At 40.3% G+C, this 25,895-nt stretch overlaps 1 protein-coding gene across 1 annotated transcript in view; it reads left to right on the top strand.

The window, feature by feature from the left end:
* The window catches only part of GDA (guanine deaminase), a 28,773-nt gene that overhangs the window by 180 nt on the left and 2,698 nt on the right, over positions 1-25,895 (top strand). The window contains exons 2-11 of the mRNA XM_059833914.1: positions 5,191-5,279; positions 6,943-7,114; positions 9,641-9,728; positions 11,007-11,112; positions 13,927-13,954; positions 15,343-15,450; positions 20,014-20,121; positions 22,259-22,356; positions 23,139-23,206; positions 23,680-23,826. Of these exons, the coding sequence (XP_059689897.1) occupies positions 5,191-5,279; positions 6,943-7,114; positions 9,641-9,728; positions 11,007-11,112; positions 13,927-13,954; positions 15,343-15,450; positions 20,014-20,121; positions 22,259-22,356; positions 23,139-23,206; positions 23,680-23,826 (1,012 nt within the window). The remainder of the gene's footprint in view (positions 1-5,190; positions 5,280-6,942; positions 7,115-9,640; positions 9,729-11,006; positions 11,113-13,926; positions 13,955-15,342; positions 15,451-20,013; positions 20,122-22,258; positions 22,357-23,138; positions 23,207-23,679; positions 23,827-25,895) is intronic.

Raw genomic sequence — 25,895 nt, 5'->3', positions numbered from 1 at the left:
GCTCCGGGGGAGGCGTGGGGAGACGCCCGAGCCGCCGTCCCGAGCCGCTCCGCTCCGCTCCGCTCCTCTCTGACGGGGCAGTGGTCTCCAGGTGTCCCGCCCTCCTCCAGCGTCCCCCTGTCTGGGGGTGAAAATGGCCCTTTTCGGTCCCGCTCCGGGGGTGGCGAGGGGCAGGGCCGTCGCCGCCGGTCTGTGGGGAGGAAGTGGAAGGTCTTCGCACTCGAAGTACTCGGTGTCTGTCGGCACGAGAGAAGAGCCGCGGAGAAGGGATTTCATGCTCGCAGGAGCTGGAGGTAGCTGGGATGGGGCGTTATCTCCTTGGCACGAGTCTGCAGCTAGCCTAAACCTGTTTTTGAAGCGTGCTAAATGTTTCCAAAAGAGCAGTGCACCTGGACCAGGCATTCTTTCAGATTCTCTCGGTTTTCTTTCAGTTTCACAAGCAGGTTTTTCATTCTCTAAGTATAAAAATAATGATTGTGCGTAATTGCGGTGTACCCCCTGTACTCATGCACAGCCTTCTGAGTGAGGCTTTTTTTTTCTTGTCACAAGAAAAAACATGGCATATACCTATAAAGAGTTAGGAAAATGATGACATTGGGCATGTTAGTGGTACAAGTCAAGTTTAAAACAAGCATTGCATTTATTGATAATGCAGGATTGATGCTGGCAGGGAAGCTGTATCATTCCCTTAACAATATAACAGGTGAAACTCAGTTTCACAGTGCATGTTGTGTAGGTAGACTGGTAATTTCTTATAGACTTGGTAACATATATAGGTACCCTACATACAATAAAAAAAGGGTCATTTCTTTCTTGAAGGTAAATAACAGGCTTCAGTGTGTCAGGGTTCAGTAGCATTTGAAATCTGTGCAAAGCACACTTTGAGTCCTTACAGTGTTTTTTCTCTGTTCATACAGGTCCATGAGGGCCTGTTTCAATACAGCCCTCATAGTTCTTGAGGAGTCTGGTGCAAGGCATAGCAAAGTCTATGAGAAGCTGTATTTTGATGTACAGGAGGGGAATAAAAAACTTACGTAACTATGTATTGGTAGGTGTCAACTAAAAACAATAGAGCTGAATTAAAAAAGGGTTTGGTTTGTGTAACTCGGGTGCAGGAGACAGAAACTCATACCCCATCCCGCTCTCTCTAATGGCAATTTCCAGAAAAGGGTCCCTTCTCAGTGTCCTTTGGAAATCAAGACCTTTTAGCGATTTTCTTGAAAAACAGGTACCCTAGCAAGCTATACCTAGGGATTTGTGCTCTCAGTCACTCTCTTCCCTTCTCCTAGTGAACAAGGATTCACTGGATATTGTTTTCCTTGCATTAATTGGCACGTTCCCATGCAGTTGTTGTTAAAAAATATTTTCCAGTAAAACAGTGTTCTCCAAAAATAAAATTCCCACCAGAGTACGGTAACAAGGACTTTCATTTTCTTCTCCTTTTAAAACAAATTCTTGGCATTTTACTATTCCAGGGTCCGATACAGTGAGTTTTGGTACCCTTTAGCCTATTACTCATAATTTAACCTCATACAGAGCTTCCACTGAAATCACAGAAGAGTTGGCTTTTCAAGAAGAACATGGTGGTTAAAAAGTCTCTTGCCTTTACTGTCTACATTTACACCAAAACTGTTTCAGCATTACTCCCAAAGCAGTAAGTTTAACTAAATAGGTATCGTTCTTTTGCCTCATGTTGCTGACTCCAACATGGAAAAATTTTGCACGGTGTCTGACAGGGTAAACAGACCAGCTTTTGTGAACAGCCAGGTCCTGTTCTCCGGTGTGAGTCCCTGCCTGTCCTCCAAGGGACAGGAGCATACAACCAGTGCTGCAGAAACACTGCCCAGATCCCTACTCCATGTGGGGATACTTGGCTGGTAAAGGCCACAGGTGAAATGCAGTGCTCTATGCTTTGCCTGCAGATGAAAAGGGAGTTTTACCAAGGAAAATGCTGCTGTCAGGTATGAAGACGCAAGTTATCATTAAGTTAGCAAAATAAGGACTGTGTTTAACTGAGTGGTTTGCAGAGCAGTGTGGTGCCACTCTTGAGGAATGGCAAATAGAAAGACCAGTATTCATCAGGGTAAAGAAAATAGGGACAGGTGCAAAACGTGAGTTATCATTGAAATGTTGGTGTAATTAACTTAGCTGAGTAGAATATTAAGTAAATAGAACAAGTATTAAGCTAAAAGCTCCTGTTGATGGCATGAAAAGAGCAAGAGTTGTGGGATAAGAGTTGCTATTGTTAAGTACTGCCAAACATAAGTGTTTGTTTTAAGCCAGCTGGGATAGCAAGCTGTACAAGGAGGAAGGTACCAAGGCACCAACATCCATCTGGAGGTTGTTGCTTAGCCTTTCTCAGCAGGCTGGGCTGCTCGTTCAGGAGCTGGGTCTAATAAGTGCTCCTGTCTCTCATCTAGCCTCACATTCCAGTTCTAGGAACTAGGCAAGCAATGGGGATCATGTCTCTAATTGCAAAAGTCAGCTAATCATTGTGGGAACAGGGAGGGAAGAGAAGCATGTGGGAGGGGAAAGAAGGGTGGACCTCTTACTCATGTTCATCTATGAATGTCATAGCCAGGAAGTAACACAGGCACTGTTGGATTAAAAAAAACTGTGTTTCTTCAGCCAGTATCATTCACTTTCCATTCTTTTGGTAGCAAAGTTACTTGCACTGTGGTGCTTGGAGGCAGGGTTTACTGCATCAGGGTTGATGCATGGTTTAGTGGACCAGCTATGCGCTGATGGAGGAGCTTTGGGCATCTCTTGGAATAAAAAAGGCCTGAGCTAGGCACCAGGGTAGGGAGGTCTCAGCTCCTCATCTTTGGATCCTTTAGCCCCATCACATGGGTTACACATCAGAACTGAATGAAGTGTTTGGGCACTGGTGTTAATATCCATTGATCCTGCTTTTTGTGATATACCTTTCCCAAAGTGCTGGTTATTGTCCTTGACTTCCTTCTTTACAAGCTGAAGGTCTTAGTCTTGCCTGTGCACTTCTCTTTGACCCTGTAGTTACTCTGCCGTTGAGTTTTTTTCTTGCTTTTACAGTATTAAGGTCCAGAACTAATTTAAAGGACCAGTGCACTAGGTTGGTTACCTTGAATGTACAAGCAAATACTCAAGCAAATGTCCAAGCCTGGGACCTCAAAGACCTTAAAGCATTCTTTCTTAGAAAGGTGTCCAGAGCAAATGCATCCTAATGCAATGGGGAACAACTCTTGGGAGTTATTGAGGAGTTCTGTCGGGAAGTTTGTTTGAAAAAGGTATCGATGTCTTGCTGATTCATCCATAGCTGCATTTGACAATAACGGACAGGTGTCAGGTTTAGGATTGATTTCATGTATCCAGCTCCCTTGAAACATATTTTCTTCATTCTTCCATGATTTAAGTGTTTTATTTATCTGCACCCTAATAGTATATAATAGCCACTTCTTTCCCATGGCAACGCCTGTTTCCAGAATTTGCCATCTGGTGTTTCGTGTTTCTCTGTCTCTTTCCTTTTTTTTTTTTTCTTTTTTTTCAGCGGCTCTAACATTACTCATTCTGCATCCATTTTGACTTCAGCATCTGAGTGACATTTTCTTTATTGCTCACCAGAAATTTCAGTAGGTCTGTATTCTAAGCCCTCTGCAGATATATAACTAATTAAGCTGGCTATATTCCTCTTGAGAAGGAGAGACATGCTGCTTTATGTGAAGTATTAATGGACTGCAATATTCTTGCAATTCTTGCTAGTGTGGTATTTATTTATATGATATGATTTTAATAGGTTTTTTTCTGACTAAAAATTTAAAACATCTGCTCTTTAGACAATGTAAATCAAATAAGCCATAAGTGCATTCAAAAGACTAGGCAGCTGAAAACATTTTGTCAACAGTTTGGCAGCCTTTGCTTATTTTTCTCTATAGAAAAAATAGAAAATGCAAAAGGTAATGTCATACACATAAAAAAATGGGCATGCAAATAACTGCTAAACAGTGTTCTTTTGGTCCTTTTGATCTTCCTCCTAAGTTCCTTCCTATTGCCTTTTTACAACTATTTGATCTTGTCTCTACACGTTTTTTTAATTGCTGCCTTAGAAACTGCTGTCATGAGGGTGATGCAGGCCCTCAGTGTGGGAGTCTTCACAGGAGCAGAAGGATGCCAATAGCAGTAAGATTACTCCCTCGAACTTAGAGGAACGAGGTCTTATACCAAGGGAGTTAGAAGACCATGAGTTGGTTTCTGGCAGAACCTGTGGTTAGGCAAGAATTCCTGAAAGCCCAGGATAGACAGTCTTTGGCTGGGGGAGGCAGCAGGGTCTTTTACTCTGCAAAGTTTTGCGGAAACCCGGATCCCACCTGGAGCCTGTAGCGGGCATTGCAGTTCCTAGACTACCCGCTCTTTGTTTCTTGGGCAGTTGTCTTGCCTATTATTGCCAGACCAGAGAGCTAAAGAGTTGAGACTTCAGCTGCCGAGAGTCATGTTGTAGATTAAAATACCATAGAATTTAAAAATAAACAGAAAGTGTGCTAAAATTCTTTCCTGGCAATAGAAACTCAGCAGCAGTAGAGTCGATGTCCTCTAGAGTCGAACGGGCCTCAGTTAGTCTCCAGATTGTAGTTTTTTTTAAAATAAACAACGATCTTAGGCATTCTTTTAGTCTGTTCTGGAAAGTGAAAGTGTTACCTGCATTTTTTCCCTTAGTTTCTTTTCTCTTCCTGGGCACTTAAAAAATTAAAATACTCCAACATTAGTGACACAAGCAGAAAATTAGAAAATACTTAGCTCAGTGCCAGTCAGTCCTAGGCAAAGCAATTAATTTGACCCCTCCAGTTTTGAATACTGTAATTGCATTCCTGTAAGGCTGTTGCACACCTCCACAATGAACAACCATACTGCTAGCATGGTGGTACGTTACAGGAATGCCAGTGGACACTGAAGTCTGTGCAGTTCTGCCTGTGTATTACTTGAGAATGAATTAATTGTTTTCTTACAAGTTATGAGGTGGGTGTGGTTATTCACTGGATTGTGAGTAGGTATTTCAAAATCATGCTTAATAGTCAGGAATAACAAGTATTTCACGCAAACCTATCACCTTTGTAGTAAGGGTGTAAAATTGTTTTAAGATATGACTCATTTTGCCTTCATGTAAAGCTTATGTGGGATACAGGTTTAAAGTATCTAACTATGTTTCCTTTCTTTTAGATTGTGTTTTTGGAACAAACTGATCAGCAAGAGCAACTGGCTAAGAAGTGGGGGTTCAAAACGTCTGACATAAGAGAACTGAGTAACCAGTATGTGTTTTGTTTAGACGGATTTCAGCAAATGCAGTTTATTCTCTGAGTGAAGTAATATGAGTCTTTGTGAATACATTTTGACAGGGAGCACATTAAATCCAGTCTCACGGGCAAAACTCCTTTTCAGCTTTGTGAGAGCTCTTCGCCTAAGAGCTGCCTGCATCCTGGATGGGACTTGGAGGGTGGATGGTCTGTGTGCTTTTTGCATTCCTTGGTTTGGGACTACAGCCATGGCTGAATTGTGCTGGCTTATTTACACTGCACAGAACAAAATGCCAAATTTAGTTTTCATACATGACCTCTTCTGTGCTTACAGAAGTAAATTATCTTCTTTCTTGAGATTACATTTTACATCCATTTTGTTAGTAGTGGGCTGTGCCTAACTAGCTTGAAACTCTAGACTTAGTAAATGTAGGTTACACTAACAGTGCAGATATAAAACTCAATTGCTTGGGCTTTGACACACTCCCTAATAAAAACTAGTAAAAGTAGAAGATTTAAACCTTCTAAACACAGAGCCTTGAATTTCTAACTGTATTGCAGCTAAAGCGTTTCTTTTTTCTTCAGCCATTGAAATCCCCCACCTTTCTGGTGAAGTGAAATAGTTTTGGATTGCACCTACTATGCTTTGTATGTAGTAGCACAACTGTAAATGACGTGTGGCTTAGAATCTAGAACTGCAGCACCGTTTTAGTGTTCAGTTGTTAAAAAATCTGTATGCTTTGTTAGAAGGCTAATCACACAGAATATATGAGTCATCAGATGGTTTCTTTGCTTGAAATAGCCTGTAGAAAATGGAAGATGCTGGGAATATGGATCAGATCGAGAAAGATCTTTCAGCATTTCTAGCATGCAGGAAAACAGGAAGAAGGGGAGCTCTGTTCATTCAGTAGTGAGGCAGAAGGAAAGAGGAGTGAGAGAAATTTTATACTGTGTGGCGTTCCAGCACAAAACAAAATACTTATAGCAACTCCCTGCTAATGTTGATATATTCATCCCTGTTATTGCATGAATACTACATGAAGACAAACAGTATTAGAGTTCCATTGTAAACATGCCTTTCCTGTCAAGATATTGAACAGAGATTTTTTTCACCAGTGTCTGTGTCTGCATTTGTAGACACAGTGGCTGTTCTTCCATTAAACCTTGACATTAATTGATTGAATTTATAATAGACACATATATAATCTCGAGGAAAACTGGGACATAGAAAGCTACAGTTTTATAAATATAATAGTCTGGCAGCTAGAGGCATTCCAAATATTTCCATACTAGGAAGCAAGATTGTGTCCAAATCTCTTCTTTTTCAGGTGGATTCTATGGTGGAATAACTTTAGTTATTGTGAAGTCATTTTGGCTTTATCTGTTGTATTTAGTCTGGGTAAATATTAAAGATAATTGGATTCATCATTCTCTTGTTTTTCTCTCAGCTATATATAAGTCTATGTAAAAGTTATTATTCAACTACTTCATACTGTAAAAGGGGTATGGGTCAAGGTATGGTAGGAGTTGATAGGCTGATGCTGAAAGAGGAAGGTTAATCTGTACTTGCCATTTACTCTGGTAGATTTTGCCTAAACATACTGTTTAATGCAGAACTACTTACCGTGGAAAATTTTGTGACATTTTGGACTACTGTAATTTTCTTTTCTTCCCCTAGTGAATTCTTCATGCCAGGAATGGTTGATACACACATTCATGCACCTCAGTATTCATTTGCTGGTACAAGAGTAGATCTTCCTCTTTTGCACTGGTTGACTAACTACACATTCCCAACAGAAGCCAAATACAAAGACAGCGATTTTGCAGAAGAAGTGTACACCAGAGTTGTTGTAAGTACTGCAAATGTCATTTACCTACTTGACAACATTTATATGTGTGAAATATATGTATATTTTCAGAAGGTCAGCAGAAACAGTAAAGCATGTTTTAATGTCATGAAAACCAGATAAAACCAATGATATAGCCGCTGTTCTAATTGTCAGCCAATTGTCCCCTACTAGTTCCAGTCTCGTTCTGTTGTTGCTGATAAGACAGATCATTTAATCACATGGTTAACAACAAACTTCTTTATAATCTTTTCTAATATCTGAGTACAATGACCAACGTTTAAGAGTACTCTCAGAGCTAGTATAGTGAGCAGGTGCTGAAAACCTCCATGCAGAAATAACCAAGCATGGTAAAAAAATAAATTCAGAGGGTATTTCCTTTTCTGCACAAAAAGCCTCTATTATGAAATTGTCTTCTGCAAAGACTACATGAAAGAGACATGTAGCAGACAGCAAATCTGGGGTGTTTTGGAGTAATTAAGGAAGACGTTTCTACCGCTGAGGACCTTGTAGCAGGATTATCTTTCACTGTAGGGGCTTTAGGTGAAGTCTGTCAATGGTATTGTGGCAAAAAAGAGAGAGACTGTGTTTGAGCTAGATTGGTTCTGAGCAATATAAAGGCTTTAAGGTCAAATTCCACCTGTTGAACGATAAGTAGCTAGGTCACATTGCAGAGTACTGATACTGTCCTATAACTAAAATGTATTCTTTAATATGTGGACTAAAATATCTTCAACAGATTAAATGATTTGGCCAGCATAAGTTGCCTTGCGTTTGTCTAATACTGTGACAACATGTGTTGTCAAAGTAATAACATAATGAATCTGAAATAAATAGTTATATTGTCCTTGCCACACAAATTTTTTTAAAAAATTACTTTCTGCCATCTGCCATAATAAAAATATGTAGGAGCAGCTTGGTCATAAATTCTAGTGACAAGCACACATGCTTTCAGCTACTTAACACATAGAGGTGATCTCACCTTTCAGCTGTGCACCTCAACATACTGTTACTTTCTCCATCAGTTCAAACTGTGTGACATGAGCACAGCTGAAGTGCTCACTGTGTAAGGTGTTTAATAACATGACCTGGAAAAGAGCTGCCAGTGAGAGATGGAAGATAGTTGTAGGAACTTCAACACAATGGTTAGGTTCTCCCCATGTGTGTCAAATAGGACAAGGTCAGGAAAATGTCTTCACTCTCAAATGCTGCAGAATACCAGTTGCTCTGCAATGTTTGATGGGGCTGATAATAACCCTCAACTGTTAGAAACAGGACTAAACCTGTAGGGAGCAGATATTGTTTCACATGTATTTTCGTACTTTTGGGGTTGTAATGAAAACATAGTGATTTTTTTCAAATCAAAATTCTGTTTCCAATGAACACTTTCTATACTTGGTAAAAGAAACAAATTAGGTGAAACTTGCCAGATTTTAGCTGGAACCTTGTCTGGTCCCTCAAATTTTAGGAAGGCCAATTCTTCACACTGATTGTTTGGAAACAGAATGTTTTTAGAGTTCATTTAACAATGATGTTAGGAATCCAGAGGTAGAGAAATCTGGGTTCTAGAAGTGAAGGAAGACAAAGGTAGTTTGTTATTTTTAGGTGACTCATTTTTAGGTGCCCTTACAGACATATTTTTATTTATTGGCTTTGATTTGAATATTGTATGGAAAAGACAGAGCTTGGCTTCATGTTTGTCAAATAATTAGCTCTAGCCATTCTCAAAAGTTGCTTTGGATGTCCCACCTTCTAGCTTATTAAAAAGATAAAATAAAATTTTCCAAAAATGTAATTTAAACATGTATGTTGGATAGGTAGTCAATATAGAATGCATTAGTCCCAAGTGGAGCTATAAATTTCATCATGACTTAATGTAACTTTAAGTGGCTCTTCATTTACTGTTTTGTCCTCCAAAAGTAATATGAACAGGTATTAACCACCCTCTCCTTTCAAATGATACAATTAAATAAATAATTAAATTATACTCTGAGCAGTTGTTCTCACTTTACTTTAATCTTGAAGGTTGTTACTTTGTGTTCAGGGATAAGAAAGGGTTTTTATACATGAAGGCTGGGCTATTTTTCCCAGCCACATCAGGTGGCCAAATGAAACCCACTACTTTTTCCCAAAAGCCTTGCTTTGCTAACGTTAGGTAAACAGTGCTTCACTGTGAAAATTGGAGAGCCTTTCAAAGCTAGGAAATAACAGAAATGACTGGTTGGTTGTATTTCTAAATATAAGTCAGAATTTATTTCCAGTTTAAGTGAAGGAAATATAGACCCGTTTCTATGGGTTTAGCCATTGTTAAAATCTTGTATGGATTTGGAAGAGGAATTTTTGTATTTATTAACACTCAGACTTAAAAAAACTATTATGATTAAAAATCTATATTTTACCTTCCCAATTCACTGCACAGTTTCACAATAACTAAATGTTCTTGCAGTTTGAAATCAGACTGCCTGTTCTGCATTTTGGCAGCTTGACTATTTTTCTTTCCAGACAGTTGAAACCGATTTCTTTTTATAGAGACGAACTCTAAAAAATGGCACGACTACAGCTTGCTACTTTGCAACAATTTACACAGATACTTCTCTTCTTCTTGCTGAAATTATAGGTAAGACTAACAGCGAGTTTTGAAGAATGTTGCACAGACTGTGTTAGTTGAAAGAAACAGAGCTTAGGAGTTTTAGACTAGCTAGGGATCTGCCTTTCTACTAATTTGTTTTTTATTCATTCTATCTGTCATACTGTGTCCCCTAAATCCACCCTAGCTACCCTTGTTCACTTAATTGCCTCTCTCCTATTGTTGTTTCTGCTAGTGTCTTCATTCCCAAATCAGCTGCTGGCTAAGCTTGAACTAGGTCTGCTGGAGTTGCTCTTCAGCTGCAGTTCTCTGCTCTCTCTAGCCTTTTGCTATTTGAGGATTAAAGGGCTGAATGACAAGAGGTGCAGTCAGTGCATTAATTTCCTGATACTCTGAAGTTTCAGTTGAGATTCAACATCAAAAATCTCCATACGCCCTCTGAAACCAGAACAGTGGGAATTTCATGAGGATCTTATCCCTCCTTTCTGTTCACTGTTGCAAATGCCTGCTGTTTGAAAGTGTTGTGATTCTTGCAGGATTTCTCAAGGCTGAGCCAGCTCCCAAAGCAGAGCAGTTTAATGAGAAACTGTTTCCATAACAAATTCTTTCTTATTTTGTAGGAAAACCTAAAACTTTGAAGCCGTTGTATTCAACAACTTAGACAGTAAGAGTCAATAAGAGATCTAATTTAGAAACACATTTAAAAGCTTAGAATTTAATATTATATGTATTCCTTTTAAGTCTCATACACATGAATTCTGAGTCCTAGCATGGATAAACCTCAAGAAAGAGGCTAGAAGTAGCTCTGGTAATTTTCTCCATCCAGCTGCATGTGGGAGGCGTGTTAGGAACCTCATGTCTTTCTCTTAAGGAGAGATGGTTTGCTAAGATCTTTGTGCCTTTTCTCAGCTCAAGGTAATCATCTACTACAGCTACTGTACTTTGATGCTTGTGTTTCTCATCCTCTACTTCACAGCGGTCGTCTTCATATACTACCACTATGAATTCTGGTTGTGGTTAAACTACAGTAACCTAGTCCTCAATTATAACATTTGTAAAGTTGGGTACTAATGTGGAAGAGGAGAACTTCTATTTAAATGTTTTGGGTTTTTTTTTTTCTCTTTCCTTTTTAGCCTTAAAAGTCACATGGATGGTGCCAACTTAAAGATAAGAAAAGAGCATGAATTCTGTTCATCTTAAATGAAGTTGGCTGGGGTGAAATTTGCTATTCTGATTTCAGTACAGGCTTTGGTAGCAGTTTTTGAGAACCAGTGATTCTGAGTTTTATATTCTTATGCATCTCAACAGATAAATTTGGTCAACGAGCATTTGTTGGAAAAGTCTGCATGGATATGAATGACACTGTGCCACAATACAAAGAGACTACTGCAGACTCTGTCCAAGAGACAGAAAGGTAAGGTGATTAAATTGATGGCACAACCTTTAGAAATAAGACTTTTTCCATACATCTGAAAAGTGAATGTGAAGCTGACTAAGAACTTACAGGTGTAAACTCACTAGGAAGTTTTTTTCTTCTGACAGTATTGTTTCCTACAGCTCTGATAATGCCTGCATACCCAGTTGCTGCACAGCCCAAGTGTTTTCTCTCTAGCTCTTCCAAAGAAAGGGAGAAGCTACAGCTCTAGGGTCTGGAGAGAATACGTGTATGTTGTTGTCTGTTTTCTGCCTTCTCTTTTCCCTTCACAGCTCTGTGTGTGGAGGTGATGTGACCTGATATGAGATGGTGGGGTGGCAATCAATTCCTTCACCCCTATTAACTTCTGAGCTATTTCCTTCCCCCATTAGGATAAAGCTTTATTCAAGTTGTAGGAGTCAGATTTCATACAACCCATTTTAAACATGCTGCGGTTCTCCTCTCCTCCAGCATAGCACCAGTGAAATTACTCTGACCTGCAGCTGAGAGAATGAAGGAGAATCAAATCAAGGCAATGTACATGGTGGAGGGGACCCAAGACCACAGTATGGCAGCCTGCTGTCTTAGGTTTCCCTTGTCTTTCGCATCCATGCTCAGAAAATGCTTAAGCAGACTTACAGCTTTTTTCACGGGACTATTTATTTACTTGTATAAATGTTTCAAATAGCATGCTGAAAGAGAAAATACCAAACAGTAATATAAGCATCCTATGGCACGTGTGTGAAGTTGCTACCTTATTTTTGCACATCATGCTAGAAGAATGCCAGTAAAAGTTAGAAATGGTCATGGATTTCTAATGGTGTTTATATTTAAAGACATTTTTAAAACATGTAGTGTTACTCATTTGCACTCTACTAACATTTGTTTTCCTTCACGTAAATCCCCAGCTTTCATAATACAGTGTGAATCCTGCTGCATGGGCCTGAAAGTGGCAGAAGTACCAGTTCTGATAATTTTTTAAAGCTTCATAATGATCTAAATATCTTTCTTCTAAATACCTATCTTGTGCCTCCAACTCCCTTCTCATGTGATTCTGTTAATAACAAACGTTTCTTAGCCTTGGATGAGAGTGTGCCACAAGTACTCCAGAGCTGTCTAGAGAAGAGATCTGTGTGTTTGTTGGCATGGATCAGGAGTACTTACCTCATCAGGCCTGAACTGCAGCAATACAATTGCAGAAGGATGCAAAAGCACTTCCTTTAAGAGGGCAACCTTTTTTTTTTTTTTTTAAAAGAACCTAAGAAATGTGATCTGTCACACTGTCAGAAAATGTGTTACGCTGATTTCAGTTCCTTACAGTTAGCCTCTGGAAATGTTTATATTTTATGCGTGGAAATAATATACAATTCTAAGTGCTTCATGTATTAAATCTAAATTCAAGTAAAGAATTTAATCCACCCTTCTCCTGCAAAGAGGGTTGAATAAAAATTTGGGGAACTGAAATCTAGAATATGTTATATGCTACTAATAGTTGTAGTCATCTGGAAAGAGGAGGACCTGTGTTCAAACCTGTTCTTCTGCTACAGAGGACAGTGGTTTGAACCTAGGATTCTTTCCCCTTAGAAAAGTACATAAGCCAACAAAGTATAGGGTATTTTGAGAAAGGTATCAGTTTTGAAACAATGCTGACACTGTTGAAAAAATGTGAAAAAGAATGAAAACAGCCATCTGGAGGTTTTGGATTATCACCTGAGAGTTATACTTGTGTTACAGTCTCTGGTCCAGTGAATATTGTATTATTATATCAGCTGAATCAGTAAGAGGAGAGACAGACAGACGATACCTAATTCATATTGCATTGTGAGTCTCCCAAGTTAGACAATGTGGGCTCAAACTCCTTCAGTCATTGCAGATGCTTGCTTAGGTCTCTCACTTCCAGCTGGTGATCTATCACAATCTTCAGTGTTGTGTATCTAGCCTCCAGCATTATTTTCTTTTCCATCTGAAGATACTTGACAAATTTGATTTAATGTTTGTTGTGACCAAAATTACAAGGTTTTCTGAATATAAATTATGACATAAAATTTCACAGAGATCTGTCCAGAACCCATCTCAAACTGGCTTTTGAAAATTATTTGCATACACTGTGCATATTAGTTTTCAACGAATTTCTTCCCTGCAAAGTCAGAGGAAGTTTTATTTGCATTATCCATATTGACTGCTTGGGTTTTTTTTGTAGAGGTCCCTGAGGTAGCTTCTTTTATTTAACAAAGTAAGTAAATCTATACTGTATTTTTCATAACATAGACAATCTATACACTAACATTAATATAAGCATTTCCAGAAAATCAAAGGTGCTTTAAGTGAATGAGGGCATATGCAACTATTGTGAGGTATGAAATATTGCAGCATCTTTTAGAAATAGGACTTTAAATAACAGAATATATTTAATGCTGTAATTTAAATTCATGCACAGACAAATTTAAGTGGCTTTTTTCTCTAATGTTGCAGCTATAGCTTACAATTATGTTTTCAGTGAATTTAATGTAACATGTATTTGGTTTTCGGTGAGAACTCAGAGTAATTACCATGTGTCTAAAGTTAATTATTGCAAATGAAAAAAACTCTGCATATTCAGGGTCAAATTCACAGCTAACATAATTTGGTGTAACTATCCTGACTTCATTGTGTTGCTGCTTTTTATTTCATCCGAGAATCTGGCCCAATTTTTTGTAACAAATTGATCTATGTCTAAAATGCTTAATAGGGTATCTAAGTAAATATTTTCTATATTTTTCATAATGTATAATACAGATGACGTTTATAACGGATTTTTTTTCTACCCTTTTTCAGGTTTGTTAAAGAACTACTGGGAAAGAAAGTAAGTAGAGTTCTCTTTTGTATTCAGTTCTATATTCAGAAGATGTGGTGTAAATATATGAAATAGTTAAACCTGCTGACAAACTCCACTGGCTTAGTGACGAGTCAATAAATATACATCTTTCTGTGTAGTAGACAGATTTAATCAGTCTGAAAAATGTTCTGCTAGCCATTGTTGAGAAATGGACTATGTAAATTCAGTTTTGTGTGGTCAGAGCACAGCAGAGTAATGTTCTGTGCATGGTCTCTATTGACTTTGAAATATTTGGTTTCCTAGAAAGGACAATTTTCTATTAAAGAAAGTTAGAAGTCAGTCGATCAGTCTGTGGTCTATAAATAGACTAGTAAAAGAAGTTCTCACCATCAGTATTTTTACAGTACAGTTACTAAGCCATTACCAAATTAGTATTTTGGGTCAGCACATGTCTTCCAGTGTGTTTCTAAAGAAATTCAGGTTTACACTCCTGAGGTGAAGATAGAGGTTTCCACTCTAATATTCCAAGTAGGGATACTTTTCTTATCAGCCTTTTGTTTTCAATGGCTTAATTTGTTGACAATTGTATCTCAAAATATTCAAGAACAGATACCTGGAGTTTAATGCCTAAATCATATGTATTAGTAGAGTAAGTCAGCTAATCTGCAGAAGTCCTGAGCTCCTTGTATCGGGGAGATGGTATAAGAAACTGCAAACCAAGTTATCATATACTGTCTTCTACTGATGCCACATGCACAACTATTGCCTGTGACTGAAGGCAGAGTTGTAATGCCATTGTCTATTTTTTATGAAAATTTTAATTCAGAAGTGCAAGGTATAGCTCTAGTCTTGGTGTCTTCTCCATTGTTTCCTACTGCATAGCATATGTGGTGCTACCACTAATCTTCCTATCTAGGGACTATAGGGACAGTTTGTTGCTACCGTGAGTGGAGAAGATCAAACAAGAAAAAGGCTTTGGTTTTACAGAACTCTGCAGTTTTGTATCATTACATCTTTGATATTCACAGAAGCAGGACTCAGAAAAACTTCTGGTCATTCATTTGACTTATCTGTTGTAATGCATACTGGATTGCCAGCAAATATGACAAAGCATCCAGTGTTTCTCCTGAAGTCTGGTAAAACCTCAGTGACTTGATGAAAGAGTTCTAATGAAAATAACTTCTTTACTAAGGTTCATTAAAACTGTTTTCAGAAAAAACTTTGATTCGCTATTTCTGTGGTGAAATTTCTAATAAAAATGAGGAAATGACTATGCGGCTTAATTTGAGTTGGCAAGAATGCAGTAAGCAGTAAGCGATGGAGACAAAATGTAATTGCTGTGTAAATGCTTGTCTTAAATATGGTTACAGATATACAGAAGTAGAATCTCAAGCATGCCTTTTTAATATTTTCAGTATCCAAGGGTACAGCCTGTAGTAACCCCCCGCTTTGGCCCTTCGTGCACAGAGGATTTGCTGTGTGCACTTGGCGATTTAGCACAGGCTCATGATCTCCAGGTGCAGGTAAGCTCTGAGAGCTCTGTATACAATTTAAATAGCTTGGATAGAATCACAGAATCACAGAATCAGTACGGTTGGAAAAGACCTGTAAGATCATCGAGTCCAACCTGAAAAAAAAAAAAAAAAAAAAAAAAAAACAGCAAAAAAAACCCACAACACCAAAAAACCCACCAAAAAAAACCCACAAAACCCACGCCACACAACAACAATAACAAGCCACAACCCACCCAACACCACACAGCACCATGTCCATCAAGCTACATCCCACAATGCCACATCCACACGCTCCTTGAATACCTCCAGGGAGGGTGACTCTACCACCTCCCTGGGCAGCCTATTCCAGTGTTTCACCACTCTCTCAGTAAAGAACTTTTTCCTAATGTCTAGCCTGAACCTCCCCTGTCGCAACTTGAGGCCATTTCCTCTAGTCCTGTCGCTAGTCACTTGGGAGAAGAGACCAACACCCACCGCTCTGCAACCCCCTTTCAGGTAGTTGTAGAGAGCGATAAGGTCTCCCCTCAGCCTCCTCTTCTCCAGGCTAAACAACCCCAGCTCCCTCAGCCGCTCCTCATAAGACTTGTGTTCCAGACCCCTCACCAGCTTCGTCGCCCTTCTCTGGACACGCTCCAGCACCTCAATGTCCTTCTTGTAGTGAGGGGCCCAAAACTGAACACAGGATTCGAGGTGCAGCCTCACCAGCGCCGAGTACAGAGGCACAATCACCTCCCTGCTCCTGCTGGCCACACCATTTCTGATACAAGCCAGGATGCCGTTGGCCTTCTTGGCCACCTGGGCACACTGCTGGCTCATATTCAGCCGGCTGTCGATCAACACCCCCAGGTCCTTTTCTGCAGGGGAACTTTCCAGCCACTCATCCCCAAGCCTGTAGCATTGCCTGGGGTTGTTGTGGCCAAAGTGTAGAACCCGGCACTTGGCCTTATTGAACTTCATCCGGTTGGCCTCAGCCCATCGATCCAGCCTGTCCAGATCCCTCTGCAGAGCCTTCCTACCCTCAAGCAGATCAACACTCCCTCCCAGCTTGGTGTCGTCTGCAAACTTGCTGAGGGAGCACTCTATCCCCTCATCCAGATCATCAATGAAGACATTAAACAAGACCGGTCCCAAAACTGAGCCCTGGGAGACTCCGCTTGTGACCGGCCGCCAGCTGGATTTCACCCCATTCACCACAACCCTCTGGGCTCGGCCATCCAGCCAGTTTTTTACCCAGCGAAGAGTGTACCTGTCTAAACCACGGGCCGCCAGCTTCTCTAGGAGAATACTGTGGGGAACAGTGTCAAAGGCTTTGCTGAAGTCCAGGTAGACAACATCAACAGCCTTCCCCTCATCCACTAGGCGGGTCACCTGGTCATAGAAGGAGATCAGGTTGGTCAAGCAGGACCTGCCTTTCATGAACCCGTGCTGGCTGGGCCTGATCCCTTGGGTATCCTGCACGTGTCCCGTGAGCGCCCTCAAGATGAGCCTCTCCATAACCTTCCCCGGCACCGAGGTCAGGCTGATAGGCCTGTAGTTCCCCGGATCCTCCTTCCGACCCTTCTTGTAGATGGGCGTCACGTTGGCAAGCCTCCAGTCATCCGGGACCTCCCCCGTTGACCAGGACTGTTGATAAATGATGGAGAGCGGCTTGGCAAGCTCCTCCGCCAGCTCTCTCAGCACCCTTGGGTGGATGCCATCAGGCCCCATAGACTTATGAGTGTCCAGGTGGCATAGCAGGTCGTTAACTGCTTCCTCCTGGATCATGGGGAGCCTATTTTGCCCTCCATCCCTGTCATCCAGCTCAGGGGGACGGATACCCTGAGGATACCCGGTGTGGCTGTTAAAGACTGAGGCAAAGAAGGCATTAAGTACCTCAGCCTTTTCCTCATCCTTTGTGACAATGTTCCCCGCCGCATCCAGTAGAGGATGGAGATCCTCCTTGGCCCTCTTTTTGTTGTTAATGTATTTATAGAAGCTTTTTTTGTTGTCCCTCACGACCGTGGCCAGGTTGACCTCTAGCTGGGCTTTTGCCTTCCTAATTCCCTCCCTGCATGACCTAACGAGGTCCTTGTATTCTTCTTCACTTGCCTGCCCTTTTTTCCAGAGGTGGTAAGTTCTCTTTTTTTCCCCAAGCCTCAGCATAAGCTCCTTGTTCAGCCAGGCCGGCCGTCTTCCCCGCCAGCTCTTCTTACGGCACATGGGCACTGCCTGCTCCTGCGCCTTCAAGATTTCCTTCTTGAAGAGGGTCCAGCCTTCCTGGGCCCCTTTGCCCTTCAGGACCGTCTCCAAAGGGACCCTCCCGACCAGTGTCCTGAACAGGGCAAAGTCTGCCCTCCGGAAGTCCATGGTAGCGGTATTGCTCACCCGCCTCCTTACTTGGCTAAATATTGAAAACTCTATCATTTCATGGTCGCTAAGCCCAAGACGGCCTCCGACCTTCACTTCACCCACCAGACCCTCTCTGTTCGTAAACAGCAGGTCAAGCAGGGCACCTTCCCTTGTAGGCTCGCTTACCAGCTGCGTCAGGAAGTTATCTTCGACACACTCGAGGAACCTCCGGGACTGTTTCCTCTTAGCTGTGTTGTACTTCCAGCAGACATCCGGTAAGTTGAAGTCCCCCACAAGAGCAAGGGCTTGCGACTGCGAGACTTCTGCCAGTCGCTTGAAGAACACTTCATCAGCTTCTACGCCCTGGTCGGGTGGTCTATAACAGACCCCCAGCAGGATATCCGGCTTGTTGGCCTTCCCCCTCATCCTTGCCCATAAGCATTCAACCCCGTCGTGACAATCATCCAGCTCTATACAATCAAAGCACTCCTTGACGTACAGAGCCACCCCACCGCCTCTCCTTCCTTGCCTGTCTCTCCTGAAGAGCTTATAGCCCTCCATCGCAGCACTCCAGCCATGCGAGTCGTCCCACCATGTTTCTGTGATGGCGACCACGTCATAGCTGCCCCGCCGCACGATGGCTTCCAGCTCCTCCTGTTTGCCGCCCATGCTGCGTGCATTGGAGTAGATGCACTTGAGCTGGGCTATCGGTCTTGCCCCCGGCAATGGCATGTCACCCCTAGGCTCACCTCTGGGTAGCCTGGCTTCATCCCCTTCCCCCTTCAAGTCTAGTTTAAAGCCCTCCTGATGAGGTTTGCCAACTTACGGGCAAGGATTCTTTTCCCCCTTGGGGACAGCTGGACACCGCCTGCACTCAGCAGGCCCGGTGCCATGGAGACCACCCCATGGTCAAAGAATCCAAAATTCCTCTGGTGGCACCAGTCTCTGAGCCACGCGTTGACCATGTTTGCTTTCTTATTCCTTTCAGTGTTCCTCCCCGCCACTGAAGGGATTGCAGAAAACACCACCTGCGCACCCGATCCGTCAATCAGTCTCCCCAGAGCCTTAAAGTCCTTCTTCATCCCTTTCACGCTTCTTTGCTCAATCTCTTCGCTGCCAACCTGCAAAACTACCAGCGGGTAGTAATCGGTGGGCCGTACCAGACTGGGGAGTTTCCTCATGACCTCCCTCACCCGGGCCCCAGGGAGGCAGCAGACCTCCCTGTGGGTCGGGTCAGGCCGGCATATAGATAGCATACAGACCAGGGTGTTTTCATAATTTCAGCAAAACACTTAAACTGCAATCTTACCTTGGAGCCTGTCTTTTAAATTCCTCTGAAATTATTAATGATACTCTGCAAGAACACTGTGACCTGCACAGGAAATGAGAAGGCTCATAGCTGGAAGGATGCAGAATTCAGCAAGCCCCATCTTATGGTCGCTAGGAGACCGGCACCCAGTATCGCAGGTTAGAGCAACCCTTGGGTTGCTAAAGGTTGCTCTCACTAGTCCAAGGTTGTTATGTCTGTCTATTATGTCTGCCTTCTGCTGTTTCTGTACAGAGCAGATTTCAGTCGATAAAAGAATTACTCATCTTTGTATCTTATTTAACATTGTTAACACAGCTGTGGTATTTCCAGTGTGATGAAGTTTCTGTGTTTAAAAAAGCTTACAGGTCTGCTGAAACTTTGAGATGTTTCCTTTTTGGTTACACAGTTTTAAGCATATACTGTTTTAAAGCTACTCTACATTAGGATTTTTAGTGGGCATTTTGAAAAGGTATGCTCCAATGGGAGTACAGGAGGATCAGATTTTTATCTGAGAGCAGGAGTTAATCAGCCCATCTGAAGATACATGGAGCAGCTACCTATACGTTGCCCTGAACCCAGGGTCCACTCTGCAGTAGGCTGGTTCCCTCTTTTACCTCACATTCATATGTATTATTTTATTTATTATTTTAACATTTGCCAAATACCAAGTGGGCCGTTTTATCACCAAACTACTGGGATGGACTATCCAGGCATATCATCTTATATCACTTTTAAAGGAACAAATGGTGCTACTCTTTTGAGTTCCATGGACCTCTCCAATGAAAAGAGAAACCCAAGGACTAGATCTAACTATAGGCTTTACAAATACTACTTTCTATCATTATATGTTTAGCACGAGTAGGTTGCTCAGAAGGTTGTAATGTCAGGTTTAATGCTATTTAAAGCACTCATTGCTATATATTTTCTTATTTCAGAGTCACATAAGTGAGAATGAAGAAGAACTCAAACTTGTCAAGAACATGTTTCCTGCCTACCAGAATTACACTGAATTGTATGATAAAAACAAGCTGCTTACCAGCAAGGTAGCTGCATAAAAACTTCCACAGCATAGCTTAGATTTATCCATGTAGAGAATATATGGTTAATTGTAGTTACCTGAAAAATGTATATTGTTTTGTCAAGGTCAGTGACATCTGGGGAAAAGTAAATTGGTTTTATGTTCTCTGTTGCACAGGTCAAGGTATTGGAACTTTAGACAAGCCCACACTTTTTGTAAGCATTTTAGGGGATATGAACAATAAAGGTATTTTATGGTCGCTGATCCATTTTCCAAGGGCTCCAAAGAGAACTGGGGCAGTGGGATCAGGAGGAGACTAGGTAAAGCTGGTATTGTAGGAGCTGGTAATTCTTGGGCAGTACATAGTTATCCTTATATTACAATGTTCTTGCCTGAAGATTTATTCTGTGGTGTTATGGTAGAACCCACTCCATTTTTTGGCAGTTTGCTACAGAAAAGCAGATTGTCCTGTTATGTTCTCTGTGTGAACCTCACACACAGACAGGTACGCTTTACTGTTCGGACTATCCAAAAGCACTCTCGTCTCATTAGCTGATTTCACCAAGCATTGAGAGGCACAGTGGCCTGAAGAGTTGAAATTAATTAATGATTTATGCTGGCGAGATAAACGCAAGCAGATCTGATACCAGCCCACACTAAGTACAGATTGGAGAGCCAGGCTACACCTTACTACATAGTGGAGAGCCCATGCAAGAGTGAATATGAACAGCCTAACTACAGTCAGAGCGCTTAAACATCAGTCAAATTGATTTAAAATTTTAGGAGAGAATTTTCAGAGGCACAAAGGGCAGCTGTGAACTCCTTGGCAATTAGCTACTGAACTCCCGTTTCTGTCTCAGAAAATGTACTCCAGTAAATTACTCATTTACAGTCCTTTTTACCTGAGAAACCGATATGGACTACTTAAGTACCTACACAGAGTTAACTTTTGTTCTCTCGCCCTATGCACACTGATTTGTTGTGTCAGTGTACTAAAGAGAATATTAGTGCTGCAAAAACATAGGTCTTAATTGTGTCAGACTTTTATATGCACAGCACTGAAAATGGTCACTGAAAATCAGGGTTACTGGTGCTTTCTGGTGCCAGGCTCCTGGTTGTTTGAGCAAGCATTCTATTAAACACAAGCATAGCAAAACCACAGACATTTCCCCCTCCTCAACCACCAAAACTAAGACACAAAATTAATTTTTTTTAATGTTTTAAAAGTATGTTTTTCAGAGCTGTGGCTGAAGTATTTCCTTCTTTTTTTAAATAGAAGTACAGATCAGCAGAGATATGGTTCAGCAGTTACCATATGTATGTCTTTAATTTAAGATGTGGCTATTCTCATTGCATTTTCAGTTACATTTGAGCTTGATGAGTAGAGACGGCAAGGGTACAAGTGCTATTAGGAGATGCTAAGTGGAAACAGTCCCTGTGCCATACTCATTTTTATCAACAGATTGCAAGGCCTAACAGAGATCTTGCTCTTCTCTTTGAGTGGGCGTTTGCCATATAAGGTAATTCCAAGTAGATTTGTCTGGGAATAATTGGTTTATGTCCTATTAAATGATACTATCCTGTACTTGTATATTTTGTGTATAATGCTTGTGAAATTATTTTTAAAATCAGCTCTGTAGGCCAAGAAAGAAAAGTCATTAATCAGTTGCATAACAAATCAGATTATTTTAATTAAAGAATATTCCAGATACATATACCTGATGCAAACCTTTAGAGAGACAATGGGAAACATGCTACGAATACAAACATCTTCCATTGTGTCTGATGTACTCTTGGCCCGAGTACTTACACTCTGTGTTAACTACGAAATATAAACCATAAAGTTACTACAGTGCTAGAAAAACTGGGGAATTCTTGCTTTTACTCCTTGAAGCTCTTAGGTCACAGCAGTCACTGCAAGAGTCAGCACCCTATCTTCTTACACTAATAAATGAAAAAAATCTGAGTGAGTGATATGTCAGGCATACTGAAGTTAATGAGAGTTTCTCCCCTGTTGATTTCAAGAGCTTCATTCAAGAAGTGCATTGATTTCCCTTGATGGTAGCAGGTGTCATTTTGGCTATTAAAAGCAGTGCAGCAAAACCCACAGGTGCTGAAGTAAATGCAGTATTGGGTAAACTGGTGATTCTGTTTTTCTTTAGACGGTTATGGCTCATGCCTGTTACCTTTCTGAAGAAGAGCTGAAACTTTTTAGTCTTCGTGGAGCTGCAATTTCACATTGCCCCAATTCTAATTTTTCGTAAGTTAAAAAAATAAAAATAAGAATGGTGTACAATTAAATAAAGCTGTTAATTCACAAAGTACCCTGAGTCCAGCCTACCGTTACAAGGCTATGTGTATGGTACCCCATTCCACCAGAAGTGACATAGTGGATTGAGCATGACCATTCATGCTCTGCTTCTGCGTGGTATGCTCTAGACTGACTTGTGATCTTTCAGTATAGTTATCTATCTATCTATCTATAAATAATATATCTTTTTTAAAACTTTATTTCTTTTGACTGTTAATCAATGGCAGATTCAGGCCATCCCCCTTTCCCCCAGAGTATGCATATGTTCTGGGGAAATGGGAATGGGCTATATAGTCTTCTTTCTATTAAGCAGAAATGAGATACTGTATGGTATCCAGCCAGGATACTGTACTAAATGTTAACAGTCATTTTGCTTTTAACATAATCAATATCTTGTTTGTGATAACTTACTGGAGCTCATGAAATGACCTCCCATCTCCTGGAATATACTTTATATTATATTTGGATTTTTTCACAGATATACTGAGAGCTCATTTTCAGCAGATAACTATAAAACTGTGGGAGTTTTTAATTGAGAAAAACTACCTTTATTTTTAGTAATTAAACCCCATCTTTCATATATATGAATGCAAATGCTCCATCCCAGTGTAATAAATCCAATCTATTGCACACGTTCTGAGAGCGTTTGTTGTGACACGGCTCTGCAGCCCTACTCTTCCTGAGTTTTCTCTGCATGTATCGCACAGAACATGTTTCTTTTTCCAATCCAGGTTGTGCAGTGGTGTTTTAAATGTGCAAAAGGTCCTGAAACACAATGTGAAGCTTGGCCTTGGCACAGGTTAGTAGTTTGCTGTGAAACCAGTTTCTTTTGGAAACCATTCGGTGATACAAAAACATGCCTACTTGTTTGTACTTAAAAGTCATCATGTCTCCAACTTATGGACCTGCGTTTTTATTCCCACTACTTCTAGAGTAATAAAGTCTAGAGTACTGAAATTTAGAGCTGGTCCAAAAATGTTTAAGAAGAAAAAAAAAAAAAAGAATGACGAAAGTTTTGTTCCTGTCGTGAGAGTAAACAAGGCTTGAACAACAACTTTTCAGGTTTCTGTTATTCTGCGTTGTGTTATATTTACCTGACTTTGTATGTGAGAGCACCTTTATTAGGAATTATACAGTCAGAGACAATGCTTAGCAGCAAAACTTTTTGTGTTTACCACATCTGCCACTTTGTAACATTTAATTAAAACTCATAGAAATTTAACCCAGAGAATTCTTCCCAAAGCTTCTTTCTAAGAGTCTGATCCCTTCTAGATGTTGCCGGTGGATATTCAGCTTCTATGCTTGATGCCATCAGGAAAACAATGATGGCATCTAATAGCCTTCAGATCAATAAAGTGAATGAAAGAGCACTAACTCTTAAAGAAGCTTTTCAACTAGCCACCCTGGGAGGAAGCCAAGGTAAGAAGAAATCTCTTTAGGATGTACACAGAGAACTACAGCTCTTTTTGATATTATATATCCCTGTCTTTAAAAGGTGGCTGAATTCACAGATTTTGTGATGCCAGAGTGAAGTCTAAAATCATATCTGCTGGGCAGAGATATCCTTCAGTCTTTCATACCCGTACTAGGCTCATTACAGAAGAGTATTTGTATTGATCTTGAGAGTTTAATAATAGAATCTTAATGATTTTTTGGGGTTGTACATTTTCTTTGCAAAGATCCTCAGACTTCTTAATCGTTAGTGCTTATATGTTTATCACACCAATTGGAAAGACTGTTTTCTCAGCAACCAACACTTAGTTGAAAAGCTGTACAATTACTATAAAATCACGCATCCTATTTGTCATCAGTTTCTAATTTTGTTTCTGCTTTTTGAGCTCTCAATGAGGCAGTTTGTCACTGTCTTTCCAGCAAATCAAAACATCTTGCAAATCACTCCTCAGTCAGAGAAAAGCACAAAGTTTAAACAGGCTATGCACCATAGTTGTTTAAGACACAGTTCCATCTGCAGAATACAGTCATACAGTATATCTGTTATTCTGGTTCACTGGCATGTTTTGTCATGATCAGTATGCACATGCTGATTTATACAATTAGCAAAATTTTAGTGGAACTTGTATGATATAGCAGAGAGCAAATCCACACATAAGTAAAAATCTATTACTATTACAGTTAGCAGAAATGAGCTCACTGCCTGCTAAAGAACTGGTCCCAAGGCTTTTCAATGTAACATTTTTGTCGTTGTCAGAAAATACCCTTGGGAACTATTAATGGAAGTTTGAAAGACCTAATGAAAATGTCATCAAACAGGTCTTCTCAGGACTGTGTTTGAATTTCTGAAGGGTGTAATGGGGAAATAGAGAAGACAGAAAATGGGCAGGGAACAAAAAAGAAGAGATCTTTTTCCCACAATATATACTCTTCTCATAAAAGGTGAGAATAAATTAGCTGAGAGATGGAAAGGAAAACTTATAAAAATCCTGAACTCGTATGTGGTTTCCCCTTCCCAGCTACGCTTGTGCTCCTTTTATCTGGGTTCTTAGGTCTACTTAGTAATGTGTTTATTTTATATATTGATTTTGAGCTGTTTTATCCTTACTGAATCACTTTCAAGGGTAGAATATAAATTACTCATACAACCTTCCAGTAGCCTGGACAAGTACTGTTTGTGGAAATCTAAATGTGAGATTCTTTGTTGCAATAATTTGCTTTGCTGAGACTCCTAAACACTTGTCACCCTCTTGTGTTTAATTTAAAAATTGCATTCTGCTCACAAACCTGAAGGAATATGAGATCATTTTCGTTAAAATTGGTAGGTAGCCAAAATATTTCACCTTTTGGAGGAGTTTAAACATCTTTAAGGTATTGTGAAATTCCTGCCACACACAAACTTCACTGAAGGCTGAAGTTCCTTTGTTACACAAGAGCAATCTGAAAACAAGTGAACAAATTATTTGCAGATATTATCTCCTTTGATAACTTAGTTTAACTCCTTACTATTTAAAAAGTTGATTTAATACACAGATTAGTACAATTGCACAGATTGTACAATTTAGAGCTATCCTAAATAATTTCCAAGGTGTCCTAAGCACTTGCAAGCACCCAGTTGCTGAAGATGAAAGTGTAAATTTTCAGTGCTTGTGGACCTGAGAACCAGAGGTTGTAATGAAGCTTTGAAATAACAAAGCTAAATAATAGACCACAAGAAAAGCCTTACAGGTGCGTATGAGACCTTCAGATCTGGCTATGATTTTTTTTCCACACCATATTGTTCTTTGTTCCTGCTAATTACCCTTAGTTGTCCTCTCTGCACACCTCTTTTATTATGATATGTGTTATTATTGTAATAGGTCTATACAACCTGTCAAAGTTCCTTAAACCATTCAAACAATTAAATCTAATACTGCCTTAGCAAGTTGAGTATTATTATGTACTTTACTGTTTCTCTGACTTCATTTCATTGCCCCTTTTGGAGCTTTAACATTTTTGCAATGTAGACGATTGATATTCCACTTTAAACAGTAAGT

This window comes from Gavia stellata, chromosome Z, assembly GCF_030936135.1.
Source record: "Gavia stellata isolate bGavSte3 chromosome Z, bGavSte3.hap2, whole genome shotgun sequence".
NCBI lineage: Eukaryota > Metazoa > Chordata > Aves > Gaviiformes > Gaviidae > Gavia > Gavia stellata.
This window is presented reverse-complemented; position numbering and strand designations above follow the sequence as displayed.